This window comes from Phasianus colchicus, chromosome 7 (genome assembly GCF_987193195.1).
Source record: "Phasianus colchicus chromosome 7, bPhaCol1.hap1.1, whole genome shotgun sequence".
Lineage (NCBI taxonomy): Eukaryota > Metazoa > Chordata > Aves > Galliformes > Phasianidae > Phasianus > Phasianus colchicus.
The window spans coordinates 34,688,973-34,713,568 of NC_143442.1; the positions used below are offsets into that span (position 1 = coordinate 34,688,973).

Genomic DNA, 24,596 nt, shown 5'->3' on the forward strand with positions numbered 1-24,596 from the left:
TTCACTGACAGTGGGTTTTTGGGAGTTTACATACTGGGGACCATAGCGGCAGAATGTCTGATGGAACATAAGGCTGAACGTGGCCAATGCGGTTTCAATATGCCTGCATGTTTATTTAACGAGCTGCTGACAAGTTACTTAAGTGCTGAATTTTAAATGAATCCCTCACACAGGGGATTTGCATCATCCAGCATAGAAAATCCAGGCTTCCGCTGGCAATCAGCGTAACATCTTCTGCACTTCTCAGACCGCTCCCATTCCGCTCTCATCTCTCCTTCACCTGTACCTTGGCTCATCTCTTTCTCAAACCAAAAATCAAAGTACACAATTAGACTCCAACTCGGCTTCCGCAGGGGCGGAGAGCACAGCTTCAGTGAAAGCAGATTCTTAGGTGGTTAATAAAATATCTAGATGCATTTAGTTCAAATGAGATTATGCCCTTCCATTTGGGGTATAAGTCAAATTCCAGTAGGGCTAAACAGAGGGAGATGTAGACAGCAGGTGACTGCATCCATCCACCTCCATGTCCCTATAGCAAATGAGCTGTGTGTAACAGCTGCACTGTGATCCCAGGATTTGTAGTATGCCCAGGGCAGGTGAGGCTTATTCATAAAATCACAGAATGGCCTGGGTTGAAAAGGACCACAATGCTCATCCAGTTCCAACCCCCTGCTATGTGCAGGGTCACCAACCAGCAGACCAGGCTGCCTAGAGCCACATCCAGCCTGGCCTTGAATGCCTCCAGGGATGGGGCATCCACAGCTTCCTTGGGCAACCTGTTCCAGTGCCTCACCACCCTCTGAGTGAAAAACTTCCTCCTAATATCCAACCTAAACCTCCCCTGTCTCAATTCTTTCCCCTTCCCTTTGCATTCAGCTCTTAGGTCTTTTCCAACCTTCGTGATTCTATGATTCTATGTCTCTATTCTATTCTATGTCTCCATTCTATGGTTCTTTTCTGGCTATTTCCCTTCAGAGCAGCAAGCAGCACATTTGCTACACGAGCATGTAGCAAACCCACTGCTTTGCAAGCGGGCCAAGCGTGCAGGTAGACACCTCCCTATGCAAAGTCAGCATGAAAGCTGGTCCATCCAAACCTATATTCCTTTTGAACCTCAACACTGAAAAGGTTTGGAGGTAGTATTTCTGTGGGCGGGATGAGAACTTGCCTGAAACCTGAGTCTCACCCATTCCTTCCAGAATCAATGTGTTTCAGTTTTACTGAGCATTTCGGCGTGGGGGTGATTGGTCAGACCTCATCAAGCAGGTTGTTTTTATTATCCAGGTCAGGGTCCAGGGCTTTAAAGTCAGGCTGTGTTTCAGCCTGGTACATTTACAACAGAAAATCTAATTATTTACAGTCATTTTCTCTAAACACGCCCAGCTATTAGCATCACCAGTTATGTTTTGTTTGCTGTGTCAGGCATCCTTATGCATAACTTATGCAACTGCAGTATTAAAAGTTACCATCCCCGGCTGAGTAAGGGAGATTTTATGGTGCTTACAAGGGGTTTGCTTGCTCTTGTTAGGCTTGTACAAATTAATATTTTCTACACAGTCCAATTTAGTATGACGCCTTAGAAATACAACATTGGTTCACTTGGGAAAAAAAAGTGTAGAATCATAGAAGAACTTAATACTTGCATAAAAGTCTGCTCAGTATTACACAAAAGGGTGCAGTGCTTACTGAGATTTTTATATAATATCAGGAAACTGCATCACTCCTAACTAAAATCTGTTCACATAACTCCCCTCTGTCCTCTCAGAGCGCCTTACTGACTCACTAATCCTTAGGTGGCTTGGAAAGGAAATTTACTTTCTTGTTTTGTACTGCCCATCACACAGGGAGACCGGGTCTTTCCTGCAGATTTTTTTTCTGGAAAGCACGTAATCCAACAAGTAATTTTGAAGATATTGGTTTAAAGAGTGGCTGTAAGTTAAAGCCTGCAGTCTGTGTAGCTGCAGGAGTCCTCAAAGTATTCCAAGTCAAAATACAATTGCTCCAAGGGAGCAAATTCCAGAGCCAGAGCTCTGCCATCTTTCACATTGAGTCCATGTGCTTCCCATCATTGGCTCAGCCCTGAGAGCTGCCGCAGACAGGGCAGCTCTGTGCCCAACGTATCATTTCACCTTCATCCTCTGCTGGGAAATTCTATCTAACACATGCTTTATTCTTTACGGTTTGCAAGGTCTGCAGTTGTGGGAGGCCTGGGAACTCATGGGAGCCAAGGTGGGAGAAGCTGACTGTAGCCTCTCCCACATAATGCCTATATTTCTTTCCTGTCCTAAACTAATCTTTACATTCCTCCCCCCTGGGGAGCTCTGCTTTCCTATAACGAAGCCATTCCAAAGAACTGATACAGTCTATAGGCCCATAAAGCAATGCAAAGTTTGATTTCCAGTATTAAAAAACAGAGGGAGAGAGAAAGAGAGAAGAAAAAAACCCTCTAGGGTTAATAAGCGGGTAAGCAGTTTGGCCTTTAAGTCTCAACCTTTCTTCTCAAATTGCACTTCCAACATCAACATACCTGACCTGCTGGTTGGCAACCCTGCCCAAGGCAGAAGGGTTGGAACTAAATGATCTTTGAGGTCCTTCCAACCGAAGCCATCCTATGATCTATGTTTCTCCTTGTCTTTTTTCACCAGTAAATTGCCAAAGCAGAGATTCTAAATTATTTTTGGTGCTATTGAGCCATTTAGTTACAGCAGTGACCACAAGCATTACGGACCAGGAGGAGTGCTTGAGATGGACAACAGCATTAGCAGAAGTAAAACAGGCATCATCATATTTGGTGGCTTTCTTAACTTGGGAATAGACCTTGCCACATTTTCAGCTTCTCACTCCCCACTGAAGCACTTCCACATCAGAAACACTTCTAAAGAAAGCACCATCTCAGCTGCGAGCAGCCCCATTCACACAACACTACACTCTTGGTCTGAAATGAAGCAGCAAGCAGTAATGTGACAGATGCTGATTGCACATCGCCCTTTACAAATGCTTAAAGACAAGTCGTGGCTACACAGCAGGTCAGCAGCACAGGGAGGCAAAAACCACGTCAGTGAAATCAGACTGAGCTGTGTTTCTGCACTGGTGACATGCACGTAAGGCAGGCTCAGAAGAGGGAAATGAACCACTGAAACACGCCAGGTACAACCTTCAGATTTACCCATCTTCCCCGTACTGCAAAATGATGCAATCAGTTATAAATCAGACAGAAATCACAAGGTTTTAGACATTGCCTCAGGCAGCTTTGCTCATTTTAACTACTGACACACGAGGATAACTATTACTGTTATTACTATTATTGCTGTATTTCTTCAAGTGTTTAAAACAGGGTAGATCAAAGCACAAAGATTCTCTGTTTTCAAGCTATTCATCCACATTTTCCCAGGATGCAAATGCTGCACGGGGAGCTTGATGTGCCCCAGGTGTGTTGCATTTACTGTGCACGCATACAACTCTCCATCCAGCACATGAACAATAGCTTCATGGAGGAGAACACAGTCATCTCAGAGAGTTTTTAGTCAGCTAATACCTCTAATACCCTTTAAATACTTCAAGTGCCTTTCACAGTCAAGTGGTGGCAGAAGACATCCAGCACATGCAAAAGCATTGCAAAGTCCATAGAGAGCCAACGCAACGCTCATACATGAGCAGCATCTTTGCAGCAGCTCAGCCCTCAGCTAAACATTATCTTCAGCTTAAAGCACGGGTTAGTGATGAGCCACAGCAAAACAACTCAAAGTTGCCCAGTCTGCACCTTCATTCTTCTCCATTTTGCTTCCCTGGCACCACGGCTTCTAGAAGCAAAAGCGATGGCTCGAATGTTTCACCAGCAAATCTGATGAGATAAAATGTTCAGTGCACTCCGTTTCACTCCGCTTCCCAAGCGATTTGGTGATGTTGGAGGGCAGGTTATTTCTTTTGGCTGGCCTTGCTACAAAATTGCATGCTTTTACTTCCCTCTTTGCAGATTTCATATTGTGTTAATAAAGTACTGTTGACTCCCTCTGGCTGACTCTGCAGGAAAGCTATTCTTGCAAAGCTTCTAGTCTGAGTTAAAGTAATCTTGCTTAAAACCGGCCATAATTGTTTCAGTCTCTTAAGTTTAATACTAAGCACAGGAAATATTGCCAATTTGAGTCAGGATTTGACATTCTCTGTAGGCAGGATAAGCTGACCAAAGGTAAGGAATTCAGTAAATGCACAGGGAATTTGACCTGGCCTTTCTTTGAGTCAGCTTCTGTATTTTTGACCTCACTCTGGAAAGAGTAGTAAGATGTACAAAAATCAAAACAGATGAGAGTTTAATGAGAGTTTTGAGCTCTCCAGTGTACCCATTACTCCAGTGGTCAAGTTCCCCAAATGTGGTGCTAGGCCCTAAGGGGCCTTTCTCTTCTCCATGTAAGGATTGCACAGTGCAGTCCCATTACAGCATAGCTGACAGAACTGCATTCTTCCGAAGGCTGTAGGCTGTCATCAGGAAGATGACACTGGAAATAAGCCTAGGGACATCTATCTGTGGAAGGTGATGAGCAGCCCTTCACCTAATGAGACAAACCACTGAGGAACATAGCCTGCATCCTGGCTCCAGTAAATACTGGGTCATGGAAACGTCCAAAATAGAATGAAGAACCAAAGAAAAGCGTAAACTCAAGCAACAAAACAAATGTTTGTGCCTGCAGGTCATTCCAACAGCCGTGATGCACCATACTCTGTTTCTAGAGTTATCAGTCAGATTGATCGAGTTTTTATTTTGCTTTTAGATCAGCCTTGTATGTTCTTGGTATCTCAACACTACTACATTCCTAATACTTTCTTCTGTAGTTTTCAGACAAGTAAAACTGGAGGATTTCTGGTTCTCTAGAGGCTGTTTCTGATAAACAACATTTTACCCCAATTGCATATAGTCAGTTTGATGAATTCCTCACTAATAAGGCAGCTGCTGACAGGCCTGGTAGGGCCAACAGCAGTAGAAATATTGCAGACTAGACTACCCTGCAAAAACGATGATGAGCCCTGCTCCTCATTCAGAAACCATTCCCTCCAAGGGCAGTGATGGGATCCAGATGTCCCTGGGTCCATCAGGAGATGCTTTCACTTCACATAGGCTCACAGCAACCCTGCCCAAGACTGTTTTGCCTTGCAGTCAAGTCAAGGAAAGTATATTGAATCAGAAGAATCTACTTTCCAGTCGCTTTAATTTTATTTCCATTTCTGTGCCATGGTGGGTAAATTTAATAACCAACTTCTCTAGACTTGTCTAAGCTTTTGTTATGGGTTGGATGTTATTACTAACTCTTGCAAGCAAGTTCATTTACTTAGGGCAGGGTCTGACTCACTCCCAGTCCTGAAGTAATTCAGGTCTGAGCTCCAAGAAAATTACTGGCAATCTTTTTTGGGGGTGCAGGCAGGGGCATGCAAAATCACCAGCATTGAGACATTTCTGTTAGTGTTGATATTGCCAGCTTTTTTAATCTGATTTTTTTTTTTAACTTAAGCTGAATTATTGAAGGTGTTAAATAAAACTTTTTGTTTCCCCTTAGTAATGTTCATTCCCACGTTGCCTTTTATTCTCGTTCAAAAACCCCAGTGGTGCTCGCAGAGCTACCTTCCCATGTTTCTGATAAATTTCAAAGAGAAAACTTGAGCCAGGAATATTTGGTCAGAATTCTGAAGTAACCAATAGGTCAAAAAATCCTTTTATGGCAGGAGGCAGGATAGACAGAAGTCATGGCACAGAAAACTTATGATGAGGACCGTCTGAACAGGAACAGAAATTCCCTTCTTTCCCGGTACACTAATTACCTACTGCTATCCTTAAAAGACCAGGAGGATTCTGGAAGATGTAAAATAACCTCTTGACAAAGCAGAAGAGCTTATTTCAATGTAAGAACTGTTCTCTGGGAACTCAAGAAGCTTGAGAACAGCTGTACTGGGTCAGCCAAAGGTCTACCTTTCCTGGCCAATAAAAACTACGTGTAATAAAACTATCACAAAGAATTACCACATTCCACATTTAGAGCTGTATCCCCCAACAACTGTTCCCAACTCTTACTTGTCTTTGAAGCTCAGTTCTGCCATTTCAGATCTAAGAAAGTCACTGGGTACCCCAAAGACCATCTATTGTTTCTCATTATGATAGTTACTGTAATAGAGGATATCACCTTTCCCACACTTAGTCCTCCATGGGAATGTTTCTTCTCCCACATTGCTGGCCTCACAACACTTGATCTTAAACTTAAAGCCAAATATTTAGCCAGAACAATAAGGGTTCCAATCTTCCAAACACTTCTCCCTGCAGGTCACCCCACTGAATTACTTCTCTGCATAATCCTCAAGCAACTGCTCGGAGGATCGAAACCATAGATAAAACATCAGTTGTAGTATGTCTGTCCAAACCCATTAAAGATGACAAGGAGCCTGTGGAAATCAATTTTGCTATATATGTAATTCTATATTTGTGTGGGTTATTTTTTTCTTGAAGAACTAACAGAAGCGCACACACAAAAGGAAAGAAAATGCTGCAGCAAAGATAGCTAAAATAAATCAACGTTTCCATTTAAGAGAACACATATCGAGTTAGATTACAGGAACGGGCAAGAATTACAAACTAAAGAGGGGTTTATTTCTCTACAGGACCCTCACCCTTTGTTTTTGTTCCTTTTCTGTGCAGAACACTGGTGTTCCTCCGTCTAGAAAGGACAACCATCATTCATGCCTTCTCTTCTGTGCACGGCCCGCATCCTTTCTTAACCTGAAAAGAGTTAAATGCTCTTCTTTTCTCCAAAGAACCATTTTTTATTTTCGTGACAAGGCCTTTCATGCAATTAGCTAGAGAAGTGGTGGCCAAAAAGAAAGAATAACACACGTAAAATCACGCCAGAGAATAGAGTAGGTAGTAACTTGTTGAGTCTATTACCAGACAAATTGTTTAAATCAACAGTACGTTCTCATAAATCAACAGCCATATTTAGCCTTAACTACAACCATTCCTGAGCAATGTGGAACGGAGAGAAAAGACGCAAGGAAAAACAGTGATGTTCCTGAAATGAGCAGCGGTAGAAGCACCAGATGTGATGAGCACAATGCATGGCCATCGTCCAGACAAGGAATTTATTTTCCAGGTTGGAACTGGGGTACCGTGGCATTCAGTGCCTAGCAGAGACTTCAGCAGGAGACTGCCGGTCATACTGACTCATACCAAATCTGGGGGTGATTTGGAGATGTTGAAGAACCATTCAAACCTCATTAAAACCTGGGCTGTGCACTAAAAGAAAATTGAGCCCAGAAGCGCCAGAAATCTATGCTATGATCAGAGACAAAAGATTTTACATTGCAGACCATAAAAGATCATTCTTTTTCAATTACAGTTGACAGATCTGAGTTATCATAAGAGGAATAATTTTGGAAACGGGGAGGGCAGTAACTGAACCAGAGAAGAGAGCAGGGTGTATTCTAGAGTAGCAACACAAGAATCTCATTAGACCCTTTCTTACTTAGCTGGACATTGAAGAGCATCTCTTTTCACTCCTCCATCTTTGTTCATCCCCCTATTCTTCCAGTTGAGCTGTTTTGATTTAGATTTAGGGCTTCCATTCACTCCAATTAGACGGCTTTTCTGTAAAGCTGCTTACCAAACCCATACCATGCTCCCTTTGAAAGGATTGCACTGCTTTCCTGAGAGGTACAGATTTCTCACATTCCACAGTTTCAAAACGTCCCTTCTCCACAGTTTTCCAGCAATAGAACATTGAGTAGTTCTGGTAAGCCGGTGGTTCTGACCCAAAGAAAGATATTTTGCCTGCCACAAACTCTGTTTGGCACTTACTGGTCTGATTTGCAGCAGTGCAGGCAATGTTCCCAAACAAGTTTCTGTTCAGTGGATGCACAGCAGGGAGCAGGTCACCCACAGGAGCCATCCTTAACTCCTTGCCTGCAGGCTTCCCCATGCTACTGCTGAAATTTGCCTCCCAGCCTTTAGTCTCGCCTTGTTTGCTTCTGTGCAGCCGCTTGAGTTGAAGTGAGCAGCCAGAATTTTCACATTTTACATCTGTTCTTTTAGAACTGCACCCTCCGTATGAAGTCTGATGGCTGCAGGAGAATTTGTTCCTGCTTTTGCTTCTTGTCCTAAACATGTTGTCAGCACTCCCACTGAAGCAAACGTGTTGAAAATAAGAGTTGTGTCTTCCAGTTCTGGCATTTGCACATTTTTATGCGATGCTGGAAAAGCACAATTAGATTCTTTTCCTGCAAGTCTCGAGACAATAATAAGTAACAGATCCACTGAGTTTTGACTTGCTTTGGGAACCAGGTGTTTCTGACGTGTGCTGTATCTCTCATACATTACATGCTCCAATAGTCACCCAGAGCTTAAATTCTCTGTATTCTCCACTGCTTGTCAACGTGCAACCAGACTTTCAGACTTCTTTGATCAACAGTTTAGTTCTTGTATACTGTTCTCTTTGTGATGATACGCAGAAAAAGCATCAGGGCCAACAACCTTTGCAGGTTATCTGTCAGCTAGGTATAGCGACCTACACAAAGGAAGCATCAAGGTACTCTGAATACAATGCTGAGCAGATTGGAGGAAATGCAGCCCAAGCGGTCTCCTTTTTCACTCAACCAAGAGAGCAACCTAGATAACCAGTCTGAAATTCTCACCTACTGATCTCTAATGGCCTAAGGCTTTACAGTGAGTGTCCTTACACCTCACCTCTCAGAATTAATGAACAATGGAGGTGCACATATAGTGCTCCTCATTCCACTTCAATTTTCAGGCTTGTTGCTAAATATGAGAACATACACTGCTCCACCTTCTGCAAGTTTGGGTTTTCTGGATGGTTGTTCCATTTTCAGAGTTGGAACTGAGAAAGGTTTCAACTGTCAAGCCTTCCTCCTACACCTCACCCTCCTGGCTCCATAAAACAAAACAGCATTCTCTAGTTTGGAGAAGTTCCTACATCATCTGGTTTTGTTTTCTTTCAGTGTTACTGCCTGAGAACTGGCTCTGATCATGAGAGCTTCACTGGTTGTAGGGTGTTTCTAAAAGGGAGTGCAGTTTAAAAGTATTTGAACAATTGTCACTCTAAAGCAACCTCAAAATCAGTCCATGTGTTTGGAAGATCCTCTTTGTTCAAGAAGTGTTCTCTCTCTGATGTAGAACATGACTGGTGGAATCTTCCTGGGCAACATCTAATGGAGCAAGGAACAGCCTTGCTATTTGCAAAGTGCCTACTGGTCACTTATTTCAGCCCGATGCTTTGTCATTATCAGCAACCATAAAACAAGCTTACACAAAATACAGCTTCGGGTCCAATTGAATCCAAAATAGCATCTTATGAGAAATGCATGAGACAAACCAGTGCAGTGGCATTTTGAGTAGGCTGCTGCCAAAAAGAAAATGGGGAAGAAAATTGTGATTTATTACATTTAAAATGGACTTCAGGTGAGGAAAATCAGTGGCTGAAATTTTCTGTACAGGTCAAGTGTTTAACCTCTGAACTCAGAGGGTTTCATAAGGAAAGGAATTTGGTTGTAAGGGTCATGCATGTGCACAATTTCCAGGCATTACAAGATTGAAGCCGTAGGCATTTAAACCTAGAGAAACAAGAGTAAAACCCACAGGAGGTCGGACAGGGAAGCAAGATGAGAATAATGCTCCGTGTCTGTTGGCCAACAGTTGATACGTATGAAAAGATGAAGTTCAGAAAGAACAAAGAGATGTCCCTAAAGAATCAGCATGACTGAAACGTGCGGTAGCTGCCTGCTCTCAGGTCACGGATGACCATGGGAACTTACATTCTGCATGATCCTCAACTAAAGACCCAGCCCCCAAACAGCTGACAGGATAGTAAATGGCTGACAATTTTTTTCCTATCACTTCAAAAGATTGGCATTAGCTTCTATTCACATCAACTTACTTTGCAATGTAAGCTCTTGCAAAGTAGCTGCTGCAAAAAGGTGAGTCGTGCCATCCCAAAGAGCTGCACCAACTACGAGCAGAAAGATCACACAAGAATATAGGTTATAAACAAACCAGATCCTGCTTCCAAATTGGAAGAACTTGATGGAATTTCATCAGCACTCAGATACACGCTTATCATATGTATCCAAAAGGTAAATATTTCTGTCTGCAAAGACTGTAAATATTTTTAAAAACGAAGAGCTAGTGCAAATACTAAATGTAACACTAATAAATATTGAAAGCTGGCACTAATACTACATCCAGTGGGTGGTGGGCTCCAAAATGATTCTTCACCCACAGTGCATATTGCCTTTCCTTCCTCCCAGCTGGCATCAGTAAAGTAGCAACAGCCTTAATATCAGATTTTGAGATTTCTTGCTGCTGCAAGCCAGATTTGTAGCAACGTTTAAAATAATGTCACATTTAATACTAAACTGAGCTATTTTCTGGCTGCTTAGAATAAAAACAAAGCACGATCTACCATCCAGTAAACTTGAGGATGCGGTTTTTTGAGGCCAAAAGCCCATTATCAAGGGGAAAAAAAAAAAAAAAAAAAAAAGACCCACACTAACAAGGGCACCCTTTCATTGATGCAGAGCAGTTTCTGGGAATACAATGAATAAAGTTCTAAATCTGCTTGCCTATAGAACTAGTAATCGCAGAACATGAAAGTCAGAGCTCACAATCACAGATGAATGTACGTTAATTCTTCTCTAATTGGTATTACATTAATAATACATTATATACATATATATATATATATATATACAATATACATTAATAATAGCTACAGATCCAAACCATACACACTCATCTCAGTTCAAAATTGAGTCTGCTGCTTAACAGTAGGTTAGGAAAGTCCCTTAAGATACCAGTTGTTTTAGAAGAATGAAAGCAATTTTTATGAATCATGTCAACCTTTCTGAGTTACTTTCTTCTCAAGGGAAATTTCATTTAAAGGAAACATTACTATTTGATTTGAAAGCAGCATAGGTACTTTTCTGAAACGTCAGAATTTGGAACGGAAAATTGTCTTGATATTACCAAACAGAAAATCTTACTGATGTAATCCAAAAAGCTATTGATGTGAAAAAAGTAACAGATTCTTATCAGTGCAAACGGCCTTTGGACTGTAATTACGTATTTTAATACTTGCAAAAGATCTGGGCACACCAATGCTCTCCTTCATATCACCCAAACACAAAGCCTCTCAATTTCCCCCTTCACTATCCATTGGAAACTTTTGGGGGCGGGGGGGGGGAAATCGTGTAGACATACAATCTGGAATTTGCAGATCAAAAACTGATTTAAACAAAATGATCCTTTTTACAAAGCTGGATGTTGAAAGCACAGCACAGAGCACTTCAAGCTGCATCTCTTGGCTATGAAGTCCTAAGAAATTCCCTAAGTTTCGATGCTTGATAGGTCACATAACGGGACAAAAAAACACCACTACAGGAGGCAATAACAGGTGAAGAAATACGGATTTTAAGTCCTTTTCCATCTTTTGTTTCTCTTGCAGGCATATCATAGGCAGGTTTCCAGATTATCCAGCAAAAGAAGCAGGAGGTTCAATGGCTATTTTTTCTCAAAAAACTCCAGAGCAGGTACTGTCACTCCTTTAATGCAAAAGTGTAATGGGATGGGGGAGGGAATCTCTGTAAAACATGTTGTAAGTTGCAAATTTTCTGAACAAAGTCCTCTAGTTCTTCAGGAATCTTGTGGTTAAACAACGAAAACAAAACAGTTGTTTTCTTCCAAGGTAAACCACAAAGCTTGACTACCAAAATTAGTTCCCTTTTAGACTATGTACCCACTTAGTCATGGTGGAAAGCACCCAGCCATGCAAATTACACACATAGGTGTCTGAGGGAGCCAGGAGCAATGGGTTCAGCTACAAAGAGTCACTCTCCTATAGTAAAATCCAAATGGTTCAATTGGTGCCAGCTGGGATTTGTGCGGTACCCATACTGGTGCTAATGGAATACATACCAAAGAGTTTAATCCTCACCTAAAAAACTTTGATTTAAATTGGCACCCAGGGCTGCCGTGTTTAGAAAACGCATTTTGAAACTGGTTCTACTATGTCTGCATCCCATGTCAGCATAATCTACCATTAATGAGTTTAAATAGAGTAGAGTTTCTTACGCAGGTAGGCCTAGGCCTCGATTTGCTACTGAGTTTGAATTAGAACAAGGGATGTGTTCAAGTGAAGGACTTCATCTGGGGCTGCCGTGTTTAGAAAATACATTTTGAAATTGGTTCTACTGTGTCTGCATCCTGTGTCAGCATAATCTACCATTAATGAGTTTAAATAGAGTAGAGTTTCTTACACGGGTAGGCCTAGGCCTCGATTTGCTGCCGAGTTTGAATTAGAACAAGGGATGTGTTCATCTTGGCTCATCTTATGCATCCTCATAATGATCTCAGTTGTTTTTCCCAGTTAGAAACAAACAAACAGAAGACTCTTCTGGTTTCTGTGCTAATGGAAGTGGCTGATCATCTTTCTCTGTCACGTAGGGAAGGTGATTAAGAGCATCTAGAGAAATGAAGGCAGCAGTTGGCACTCTGAACCTCTTCCACTCAACAGAAGTGCCTCCTTTGCAGGACAATGAGTCTGCTGAGGGAATTTATAAACAGGAAACCCTGCACACGGGAGCAGGATTTGGCCCCTGAGTGAACCAGTTGTGGTGGCTACCAGACTAGGAAAACCAAACAGCCACAGATTGACCTCTGCAGTCCTTAAAAGTTCCCCTGTTGAGAAAGGCTGTTGTATTCATTAGCCGCCTGCCACCAATGATCTTATACAACTATGGTAAAAACAATATTTTGGATTCAGTCCTTGGAATCATTGGGAAAAGCCTGGGGCATGCCAGCAGCATCCGCACGGTGCGGGGAGATGTAAATACAGCATAAAGCACAGTACTCTAACCATTAGTTACTTTGCTTACAAAAATACACAAGAACACTGCAACAAACAGCTCTCTGTGCCTTGCTAAAACCAAGCTCAGAGTACGCTCCTGTTTCCATCAAGTTCAGAGTACAATAAGGTCAACCCCGCGGGCCTCTGCATCTCAGTCACTCTGTTGTTCAGTCCCAGAGCGAAGGAGACCAGTCCATTAAGTTTTCAGCTTCTAAAGTAGAAACACATGCCAGAGTCAAGAAGGCATTGTTGGCTACCCTGAGCAGCAGGGAAGCCACCCAGCAAGCATGGCTCGTTGCTGCAGAAAGCTTTGGGGACACGATGCTGATCAGAGGTGCGAGCAACGAAGATAGGCACAATTCAGAAAGAAAAAGAAAGAAAAAAAAAAACCAAACCATTGCAAGGAATTACACTGAGCAAAACTGGGGATGGTAGTATGCACTGGAGAAATATTTTCCCCATCCTACTCCCAGCTTTGAACTCCCACCTTCAGCACTTTTGCTGTGGTTCCTGCGCATCTGCTTTCTCTTTGCATAAAATATAAAGGAAGCCAAAAAGCCTGCAGAGATTGTTCTGCTGCCTGCTTTCCCTGCATAAAAGGAAAAATACTTGTAAGAAAAAAAAAAAAAGGAAAAAAAAGGCACTTTTCTTGCAAATTTTCACTAGCAATTATCTGATTCTGAAGAAATCCCCAGAGCCATTTTTTTCCCTCCCTTTCTTTCCAGCACAGCTGAGAGCAGGAGGTGCCTCATATGCCCCATACAGGCATCCAGAATGCAGTTGGCGAAAGAAAGTTTCGTGCTTTTACCTGAATGTCAGAAAAGTAAAATATTTTGTGTTCATCCGAGCCAGCCTGCATTTTAAAAATCCCAAGGCTATCTGGTTTTGTTTCACTTTGGTCTACTGTGTAGCATTATAAATGAAATCCTGGCCCCATTGAAGTTAATGGGATTTTTGTCCTTGAATTCAGGGGAGACAGAAGGTTTCACCTCTTTTATGCATTACCTTCCCAGGATGGGTTGGTTGCTCCCAAGTTAGACTCTATGGAAAATCAGGGCAGAACTGCATTTAACAAGCGAGCATTTTATAAGGCTTAGGTAAAGACACGTTGGGGAAAATAAAATACAAATTAATCACTTCACGAACCATTGCTGCATTATTATACATTCGATATTTCTTTATCTTTTGACAACTCTGACCTTACTCGACTTTGTAGTGCCTCCCTCACAGTCTGCTTACAAGACATTTTACAAATGCTTTTCAAAAAGGTAAGCCAGACAGATCCCAATGGAAGATCCTCAGCCATTTAGTCAGAAAAATGATCTGTTCTCAACTGAACACGAGTTTTTCTCTACTTCCTACGCACTTTTCAGGAGCAGAATCTCCTGAAGGAGTGTAATCTCCCTGCATCTGTTCCAGACGCCTATCCCTAATGGCTTTTTATGTTTTGCTCCAGAGATAATCATCAAATGTGACGATTTTTGGCTTTCCCCCCACACTGCCGCCAACAGAACGATAATCTCTTCCTGTAGTTCATTAAGCCTCATCACCGTGAAAGTAAGCCACGAGAGCTGTCATTTAGCAGTCATTCCCTCGCTCCCAAACCCCCTTCATTACCAACATTAAGTCGCTTATCAACATAAGACTGAGATTTTGGTTACACGTTCAAATTGCTGCTTGGAGCTCAAAGTCACTTCTATATTACTGTAATCTCAGTATTTAATCCAGTAGCATCTAGAGAAGGGGTGAGAAAAAAAGTAGGCATTAGCTGCTGATCCTGAGCCTCATTTGGCAGTCTGTGAGCTATTAGTGCCACTAATTACTATTCATTACTGCCGACAGCTAAAGGTCCTCACGAATCCCAGTAATCAGTGGGATTGTGAATGGCAGTGCCAGATCCAAGCAGGTTTTTCACTGCCTCTTGGGTGTGATGAACTTGTCTCTGCTGGCTAGAAAACAATCTAGCTTGCGTGCCTAAAGCCAGGCAGCATCAACAACCCCTTCAGTGTCCTCAAGTTGGGGGAAAGAGAGATGTACAGACAATGCAGGTGTACAGATTGCTGTTTGGTAAGCTACTCTGGAACATGGGGATGGCATTTCTTCCTATCTCAGATGGTCTTGTTTCCTGGGAGAAGAAACATTTTTTGTTTTGTTTTGTTTTTTTGTCTTAGACATCAAAATAGCTTCTTCCTCTACACAGTTCTCAAAGAGAGCAAATCGTCTCTCCAGAGACCACAAGCTACGTGCCAATTAAGTGTTTCTGTTCAAAATGGTCTTAGAGCCAGAACTGCAAGGCTCCGAGGCTGTCTCACACCCACTATAGCTGCGGATCTGAAATTCCCAAGCTCTATTTATTTATGTCTACAACACTAATAAAGGCGAAAAGCTCAACAAAGGAATTCTTTCAAGGGATGAAGGAAGGGCTTATTCTTGAGGAAGAACGTTTACCCCAAATATCTGCTTGCCTGAGCCAACACCAAGCTTTCTGTGATTGAGGAACAGAGAACACAGGCAAGTCCTGCTGGCAGCTAGGGAGTTGCAGATACTTGGCTCATAACTCCAACATAATGCATTTCCATCCATAGGTGGCACTCAGTTTCACTGCCTCTTTCTTTTCCAATAAAGAGAAATTGCATTGAAGAAAGTTTGGGAACTCTTAAGCTGATGTATGAGTAGAAAAGTTGATTTGGCTTTTGTGGAAGATCAGTATAGAGAAAAATGCCTTTTCATCCTCGAGAGAAAAAGTTACAGATAGAAGTAATCACCTGGTCTGCAGGGCTCCTACAGCAAGACTAGGAAAACCAGAGGCTAAAATTCATCCACCCTTACTGATGTGCATTCTCTTCCCCAACTTTAAGAGTTCCCAAAGCACTTTTAGCCTCATTTCAAAAAGAGGCAACCTAGCAAAGAAAGGGAAGTCTAAAATAATTTAGGAAGACACCTGCTTTTATTTCCACCGTGAAGTTTTCTTCAGTGGGGAAAAAAAAAAAAGGTATTATAATGCAGGTGAATTGCTTAGTATCTCAAACTAACCTTTTGCTTGTCCTTTCCTTTCATTCCTCTTCTATTGTCAGATTCTTCAGGCTGCTTCTTGTAGCTGGAGGGGAAATTGTTCTGTATAGAAGAGTATGAACCATTCAAGGTTAGATACACAGCTGGTTTCACCCCAGCTCCCAGTCCTCTGCAATTATGAAGCTGCTTAGAGCAGAGGCGCAAGCAGAGCTGCAAAATCTACACTAAAGGAACATAGAGGAGAAGGTGTATCTGATGCAGAAAAGGAAAAATTATATTTGCCCTGTCGTGCTCTTTAGGGAAGCAGAGACTTCAGAGAAGTTAGGTTTCACATGCTGGCCACGCTGCCAGCCAAGTGATGCCTCAGCATCTCAGACCTGCACATGCACTGCAAGACAAAAGAATGAGGGCAGTTCAACAGTTCCATCCCATTATAGTGGGTTAACAAGCACAGAAGCTTGGTCTAACCCTATTCATCTGTATAAAAACACGAAAACAAGTTGTTGCAATCAGACTCTGCATACGCTTCAAGCATTGCCAGTAAAACTTGGTAGCACCGCCTAAAATGAAAACCATTTGCTGATCACATGCGTGCTTACAGGAATCCTGCTGGATCAGCCCACCGCTGAGATGCTGGAAGTGGTTATGGCTGCCCTTTGGTAGGCATGCAGAGCAGAGGTTGGATGCAGAAGGGACCAGGTTGGATTTCTGGCTGGGTATCAGCGCTACAGTATAGGATGTACTCTGGGTAGCTCTGTTGGTTTTGGATACAGCAGGCCTGCTGGGACACTAAAAACCAATTTTGAACTCTAGTCAATCTATTAATCTATCCAAGAGGATGAAATGCTTCGCTGCTCATCACCGCGAGATATGTCGGAACGGTGCTTGGGGTTTGAATTACCATATTTAATTAAATGTACAACACTGAAATGCTCGGGGAGATCCAGTAATGAAATTTCACTGACTGCAAAGTATAGCCCGTGTTGCCCCTCCACTTCCACTGTTCAATCTTTAATGCATTAAAATGCATTTCATAGAAAACAAATATTTCTACTGTTAGAGGAAACGTTTGTCTTAAACTTGGAAATCTATTTTCTATGCTTTCACGGTACTGGCAGTATTAATGATAGATTAATAAGTCGCACTGACCACAGATCTTTGGTTTTACACTCATCAGTACACGGTCTTACATTTCATCTCTGGCACGAGAGAATCAGAGGCATCTGGGAAGAAGGAAATAGTAGGAAAAGCAAATAATAGTAATGTGTAAAGGGAAGTGAGCTGATACAGCCCTGCCCAGTTATCAGCTGCTGATAGCTTGCTGGGATAAAGATGCTGGGCTATCTGCATATCTGTCACAGCTCATCACAATATCTCTATCCAATCCCATCCACAAGAACAATTTCGGTCTTTAGCCAAATATTGAAATTAGACATGCCTTGAGGCCATCTCTCAAAATCTCCCTCTATAAAATCAATCTGCCTTAAAAACGCTAAGACAAATCCATAATCCAGCCCTAAACCCAGAGGGAACTTTCAGTTGTATATCATTAGGATATTGTGCTTCTGGGTGGTTTTGGGAACCGTTCATACTGCATAAAAGCCCTGGTGGTTTGGGACATGAAAATCACCACTTTCTGAAAGATGTATTAGGATAGTCGTGCTGAGGTTTGCCTGTCAGCACAAATGAAAGGGGACTCTCTGTAATGGATCAGCTCTAAAATTCTTCATGCCATGCCCCGGATCTGCTGAAATGCAGATTTGTAGACTCATGAGCACAATTCAGGGCCTTTCTTCCTCCCTTTTTCACCTCTGAAGTGGTGCAGAGCTACACAGGCCCACTCCTCTACCCTTCATAATACAGAGAGGCTATTTGGAGTTGCCATCACCATCTGAATTACAAGGGGGGGGGGGAAAGCAGTAAGTACATCACAATAGAGGACTACCAAGCAGTGTATTGGATACTGGATTTCCTCAGTGTTGGAAAGGCAAAACCAAGGGGAAAAAAGATGTATGCATGCCTAACGCACCTTGTGTGTGAACATTCTGACACTCCTTTCCTTCTCTTTCAGGTTGCTGCAGAGCTGGCTGACCAAAGGGAAATGGCTTTGCAGAAAAAATCTGAAAAGGGAAAAAAGAAAAAAGAAGAAAAAGGAAAGGAAAAAGCAAAAGGGAAGACAACAGGAAAGAAAGTAAGGCTTCACATAGGAAAATTTGTTTGTGAAGATGAGGTATAGTAGAGTCTACTCAGCTGTATGTGGACAGAGGATATGAATTTGTATCAGACTGATACAAATACTGGGGTTTCAGCTTTAGGTTCAAGAGACCCAGGGAATGTTTGAGGCCAGTCCCCCTTAAACTTTCTACCACTACCACAGTCCTAGGGAACTACGGTTTACCTCTCCTGTTTTAGGAAAGGAGTTTGCATGGCTCAGTGGGGAGAGCTGACGTAGGTGGACAGACTGCCAGAGACACAGATGAGAGAAACAATACACTTTATGGCTTTGGCACTGTTTCCTTTTGTGCAGACAAAATGGTGGCCAGTTTCATAACCAAGCATCTACATTTTCAGTCTGGAGTACGGAAAAGTTGGTCATCACTACCCCTTTACATAGGAACTAAGGAAACAAGAACCTTAATCTCTTTCAGAAACCTATTTCCAAGTTTGCTTGGACATCCAGCTTAAATTTAAGTACAGTTTGCTAATGGCCAGCTGTGTCTTTTGTACTGCAAGCCAATATTTTGTACGCCTATAAATTGCAGTCATGCATTTTCAGTTTACATTCTTAGAGTATGAATTCTTTTCTGCTTCAAGTCACAGTGGACACCACTTAATGTATGAGAAGTTCCCTGAAGTCTTTGTTACACTCAGGCTCTGGTTACCCTGAAGGTGTGCTTCCAAGTTATTTCAGAAGCAGCTTTATTGAGGAAGGAACCTATGAAACAACAGCGCAGTGACTAGGGGCATCTTCATAAGCAAGCTACACAACAAAAATTGTAGGTTTTCACTCAAGCAACTACTTTTGCTTATTATGGTATAAACAAAGTTGAAGTGATATATATACGTATGAATATATATTATTTTAATATGGGTCATTAATCTTTCATTGAGTATATGGAGATGTCAGATTGTTCTGGCGCAAAGCTTACTCCTCTCTGCACATTTTACACAATTTGATTTTAAGTCTTAACCCTGGAAAAGCCACGACAAAAAAAAAAAAAAAAAAATCATCAACCATCAGTCTAGACAAATCTCATAACAGCTAGCCAGGAAACTAAATGACATGAACTTAGAAAGAACCAAACTAATTTGGATGAGGATATCAAAAGTCTTAGCTTGCAGCTTAGTTAGCTGTTTTCAACTTGTAAAGATGCTGATTGGGTCATTCCAAGGAGAATATGGGATTTTTGTCCTTCATAAATGAAGACGTACAGCAGGCTGAAGGAGAAGCATGCATAAATGTGTTTTCCAGGCTCTGAGCCTGATGTTGCTTTGCCAGCTAGAAGAGGCAGCGATCAGTCCAGTATAGAATGTGGAGAACTGGAAGCTTTCTGGTCACACATCTACAGATGTTCGTTTTCCATCAGGGTGACAGCAATAGGGAAGGCACCCAACTCCAAGGAGTGGGAAGTGAAATAGTGATATCTTAGCTGGCAGACCTGAGCCAGTCCAAGTGGAAGGAGGGAAGGAAGAGGAGCGTAATGCCTCCAGACCTAAGCCAAATAATAATGATACCAAGTTATCCATAAGATTTCAAGACACTTATGCTAGCAAGTTTGGTTCTGCTGGGTCACTTCCTACCGTGACCCCTTAAATCAGCACAGGCATTGCAAATCTCTGGGGAAGATCAAATAAAAATATGTGCAGTGAAAGCTATTGCTTTGAAAAGCTTTTGAAATTACAGACTTGAAAGAGCATTGCTTTCTGCTATGCAGAAAGGAGATGCTTTCATAAGGGTGTTCTCTGATGGCTTTGTCCTTGTCCTCTGTCCTCCCAGCTTTACTGGCCCAGAACAAAGCATCTGGTCTTGCAAAGGCAATGAAGAAGGCTGTTCCAGACAGTCTAAGTCAGTGAGGTGTATGTGCTAAAAATGCCAAAACCAACCTGAGCTCCTAAAGCTGGATGTCAGCTAACTCATCTGCTTAAAACCAGCACTTTCACAGGATACATTTGATTCTTTGTTGTGTTTCTTTCACCTTTTATTAGATAAGAGTCAACACAGTGCCAGAACTGAATCTCTTTTCTTCTCGTAGCCTCTGCAAGGTTGTTTTGAAACTGGGTGAAATAACAGCATAGAGTTCTGAGGCTTTACAACTCAAGGTCTTTCTCATCTCTTCAGCCATCACAAGCCCTGTCAAGTAAAATTCCGAGCCATTATATCAGGTTCTCTATGGTTCATTGAGAAAGAACAAAGGGAACATTCTCTCCAAGGTTATAATACTGACAGGGAAAAGTAGGTATTAAGAGCAGTTGGGAAGTACATGGAAAAGTACTAACAGCAGGACTCTTATTAAAATAAGTAGAGGCTATAAGTCATAGTGGGGCAGTCAGAAAAAAGCCTCGCTCGTAACTTCAGTTCTTTAAGAAAACAAAAGTTTGATCCCAGAAGGAAATTTAAATATTTCTGAAGCCTGATAGCAATCTCTAAAGAAGCATATTTGATATCAGAGCAACTTCATTTTCTTCTCTGGAAGGTGTTGATCTGATTTCCCATGGGGCACCTAAGAACAAAAGCAACTTCTGCACCGTATGATGCCTCATTCCAATAGCAGAACACATGCTAGACCAGCCTGAGCTGCTTCACCCAGTAATGCACTGCACTTTGTCTCTCTCACCAAACCTGAGTGCAGCTGAGCAATCCCTAGACTTCATCCTCAAGTGTTAAACAGTGAGACATTTTGACCTTAGTGAAATCCATTAGCAAAACCTCCGTAGCAGAGGCTCAGCACGGAGTCAGTTCACCATCCTGAATGAGAATATAAAGCCACAAAGCCATCTGACTCGGGCAAAATTGAAGCTTCAAAAACAAAAACGCTTATTTCCACGTTCAGGCTTAAATCAGAACGTGTGTTTCTGGTTCAAGGTGCTTTAGCACGTGACACAGAATAAGTATGGATTCCATCACAGAATCACCAAGGTTAGGAAAGACCTCCAAGATCACGTCATCCAGCCATCCACCCACCACCACCACACACAGAAAAATACATCAGCTGACTTCAAAGTGAAAGAATTCCTTTGTGTCACGTTGACTCCTATGCTGTCAATATAGGAAGAGGGAATTCGGAGCAGCATTTTCCAACTGTTGTTGGACATACAATGGTTTTGATTAAAGTCATTGAAACCAACACAGTATTATTTACATATAGCATAGAAAATCAGTTAAACTTGTAGTTAAAATGACTTGTCACATTTTTAGCAATAAAAGGTATGTTAATACGCATCCTTTCCCATTGAGGCTAAAAATGAATAAGTCCAATTTTAAGGCTCTCTCTTTGGGTTCTTTTATTATTATTTTTAATACTTAGCAGTTATGTATTTCTTTTAGACCAGCGCATTTTAATGATTTTCTAAAGGACGTAACAAAAAACGTTGAAAGAAGGCAGCAGAGTTGGAGCATGCCTACTGCAGATCTAAGAATGCATCTGAAGATGCTACCCTGCAGAAGCTGGGAATACACCAGAGCAACTGGGAATTTGAGCTCCAAGTGTCAAATCCTCAAATACTTGTTTATATTTAACTCAAATTGTTATCAATTAAGAAAATCTTGAATCTCTTTCAAGTATGCCTATGGATCATAGGATAGAAATGGTGAATGTTTTGCATGTCCTCCTTGGCCCAGACTTTAATTACTATAATACTTTAATTAAAAACATATTAAATAATTAACATGACCTCTCTGCAACAGCATCTCCTGATGTAATGGCACCTAGATACAGAAGCACATGTAAAGTTCTTGCTTTTTTAGTTATTCCAGGAACTAACACACTACAAATTGATTAGCAAAGCCACATACAAACTATGTTATCTTGGGTGAGTCCACATTTGGCTCTTCCTCCATTTCCCATATCGTTTCCCACGTATCTATTTCCTTACTAACATTTTGAGGACTCGTGATTGATTCAGTATGAAGAAACTTGGAAAATCCTGTCAGAAAGTTATCAACTCGAAATACAGATTCAATGAAAATAAGCTATTTGAGGAACATGTCAACATCATTTACTTTAGACTGGAAAACGTCCACATGTTTTGCTGGAGTTGAAACAAAATATTTTGTTTTTTCAAAGTGCACCAAGTTCAATATTTTTCTAATTATGGATTAAAATGAGGTTTCAACCATTCGGAGTTAACGCCAAGTTGGGAATTCCCTGGGGAGAGGAGGGAGGCAACCCAAGAGTAACTGAAAAACTAGCAAGGTAATTTAATTTACATGTTGCAAGCAACCAACAAACCTAAATTTAATTCTTGAAACCTCAGTAGATCAGCTGATAAACTAAAACTCTGCCCTCTTCTTCTTTTGAAGAGGATTGCTTTAGAGCCTGCTTGGGGAACTGTAGTTGAAATACTTCATGATGGTGTAATGAAACGGTGTGTCTTACTCCTTCCAATTGCATCAATTCTTTAAAAGCCCAATGAAAATTATGATTTTTTTTATATATAATGTTTCCATACATTAACATTCTGGTTTTTGTTTCACCTTCCACAAATCTAGGAAGAGGATGAGGGCTGGAAAATGGCTCCGAGTAATTTCCTTCCAATATTGGAAGAAGGAAACAGTCAATACAAAGGTCAGTACAAAAAGATAACAGTTACATATGGAATGCTCTTCTAATTCAGCTCAATCTGAACGTCATTCCTATAAGGTCAAACTGTGCAGCTGCCTGAACTGTGAAATGTTATAGAAATGGAGACATTAGTTTAAATGGTATTTAGGAAGGGAGTCCCTCAATACTTCAAGTATTCCTAGAGGTCTTTCAAACTCATTTGTGCTAATCATGCAAGGTGGCACATTTCTTGAACAAAAGTGGCCAAACTAGAACCAAAGAGCTTCACTGCACACACAGAGGCTCTCTTAGATTTTCTGAGGGCAACAGAAGCGACATTTCAATAGCAAGTCAATTAAAAGCCCTGCCAGAGAGGACTAAGTGATCTTAGAGGTCTTTTCCAACCTTAACGATTCTATAGCTCCTCAGCTTCCCAGTGCTCCACAGTGCTTCTTCTGCTGAGTCCCTGCAGCATCCAGTGCTCCTCAATGCAGTGTGAGCTCACAAAATCCTCATGTTTGTCCAGATCATGCTCCTGCAGGTTATGGAGTGACATGGCACTGGGTGTGAGTGAAGCTGATAAGCTCCTGTGATAGAATTCATACTCCACAGCTATCTCAAGTAACAAGTCAGGGGGCTTATGAGGGGAAGAGAAATGTGTTTGTCACCCAAACTGTAACTGAATCCTAGCTCGTGTGCTGTCATTTCTATCAAGATACATCCTTTGAGCACTGCAGAGATATAACATGTTGAGGTTACTCACACTAACTTTTTGTACAAGCAGGAGGGCTGTTCTCAGGGTGTTGCATCTCACAAAGCCTCCCAGGGATTATACAGCAGCACATTAGCTGTCTGGGGAGCTTACATTCCTATTCAAACACCAGGATTGAGTACCTAGAGCCAGTATGAATACCTCTGCCACCCCATTAGGTACTGACAGCACTTGCAGGCACACCACAGCCTTGTGCTCAGGCATAGGCAGCATCCTTTGGAGGCTGACAGAACGAGCTCCTCATACAAAGCTTCAAAGAATAGCTGCAGTTTTGTCTTACACACAGTAAGAGCCTATAGCCATCCAGTTAAGCTATTCAACACCATATTTATTCTCAGTTAACAGCTATTAATTCCCTCCATGAAGCCATCTCCTGCCCCATTCAGCTGCACTTGATGCTCATGTTGTGCCTGATCACACAGCTCTCACACCCTTCATTGCAATGCTACCTGCTGGCTGTTCAACAGAATGTCACGGATGAGGTTCAGGTTTTCAAGGCCCCCAGAAAGAAGTCTGTTGCAACATCTGACAAGGGCAGTGCAAGCCATTTCTTGTATTTTTAATTTCAGCCTGCTTTCATTTCCGCAACAGAATTCTTTTGAAAAAGCAGCTTGAGTTTGGTCTTTCCACACTGGGGCTTTTCTCTACTGTTATATCAAAATAGCTCAGTTACTGTCGCAGTCTTCACAGAAGTTCAAGTTTATTACTGCATAAATCTTGAAAGCATCACTGAAGTAAGGAAGCTGAGTTAAGTAAGATTTATACCAGGTGCCTGCAATCAATTTATTTCAAGACCCTTCTGGATGTGGCTGCAGCCTGCTGAAATGATAGCTGTCCAAACACTGAATGTTTTTTGTTCTGTCACCTCTCCCCCAGCTCTTAGAATTAAGAAAGTCTTCCCATCCTTTGAGTCTGGCCGACGCGTCCTAAGGTTGCTTAAGCATTTAAAAAGAGGCAGAACAGTTTGCTCAAAGTTCTAAGTGTTTCGTTTACAGGCGTCTCCATTCCATTTCCCCCCCTCTCTCTACCAAGCTAAACCCATTAAACAAACCTCAGTGGAACTCAGGAATACTTCTGTTCTCCCAAAACTGTATTTGTCAGTTTTACTAGTTGCTAAGCTACATTTGCCAAGCCCTATCTCCAACACTTACTTTACATAGT

The 24,596-nt window shown here is 41.8% G+C and overlaps 1 protein-coding gene and 1 long non-coding RNA gene across 3 annotated transcripts in view; one reads left to right on the plus strand and one right to left on the minus strand.

Annotated features, from left to right (window-relative positions):
• Positions 1 to 18,023, minus strand: part of LOC149917323 (uncharacterized) — a 32,741-nt gene extending 14,718 nt beyond the window's left edge. The window contains exons 1-3 of the long non-coding RNA XR_016468492.1: positions 17,932 to 18,023; positions 16,502 to 16,691; positions 15,924 to 16,004 (exon numbers count right to left, since the gene is read on the minus strand). This is a non-coding gene — a long non-coding RNA (uncharacterized LOC149917323). The remainder of the gene's footprint in view (positions 1 to 15,923; positions 16,005 to 16,501; positions 16,692 to 17,931) is intronic.
• The window catches only part of DRC11 (dynein regulatory complex subunit 11), an 85,487-nt gene that overhangs the window by 32,997 nt on the left and 27,894 nt on the right, over positions 1 to 24,596 (plus strand). For both annotated transcript variants that reach the window (XM_090144528.1, XM_031604527.2), the window contains exons 7-9: positions 11,490 to 11,574; positions 17,974 to 18,093; positions 22,612 to 22,687. In XM_090144528.1, the coding sequence (XP_090000654.1) occupies positions 11,490 to 11,574; positions 17,974 to 18,093; positions 22,612 to 22,687 (281 nt within the window). The remainder of the gene's footprint in view (positions 1 to 11,489; positions 11,575 to 17,973; positions 18,094 to 22,611; positions 22,688 to 24,596) is intronic.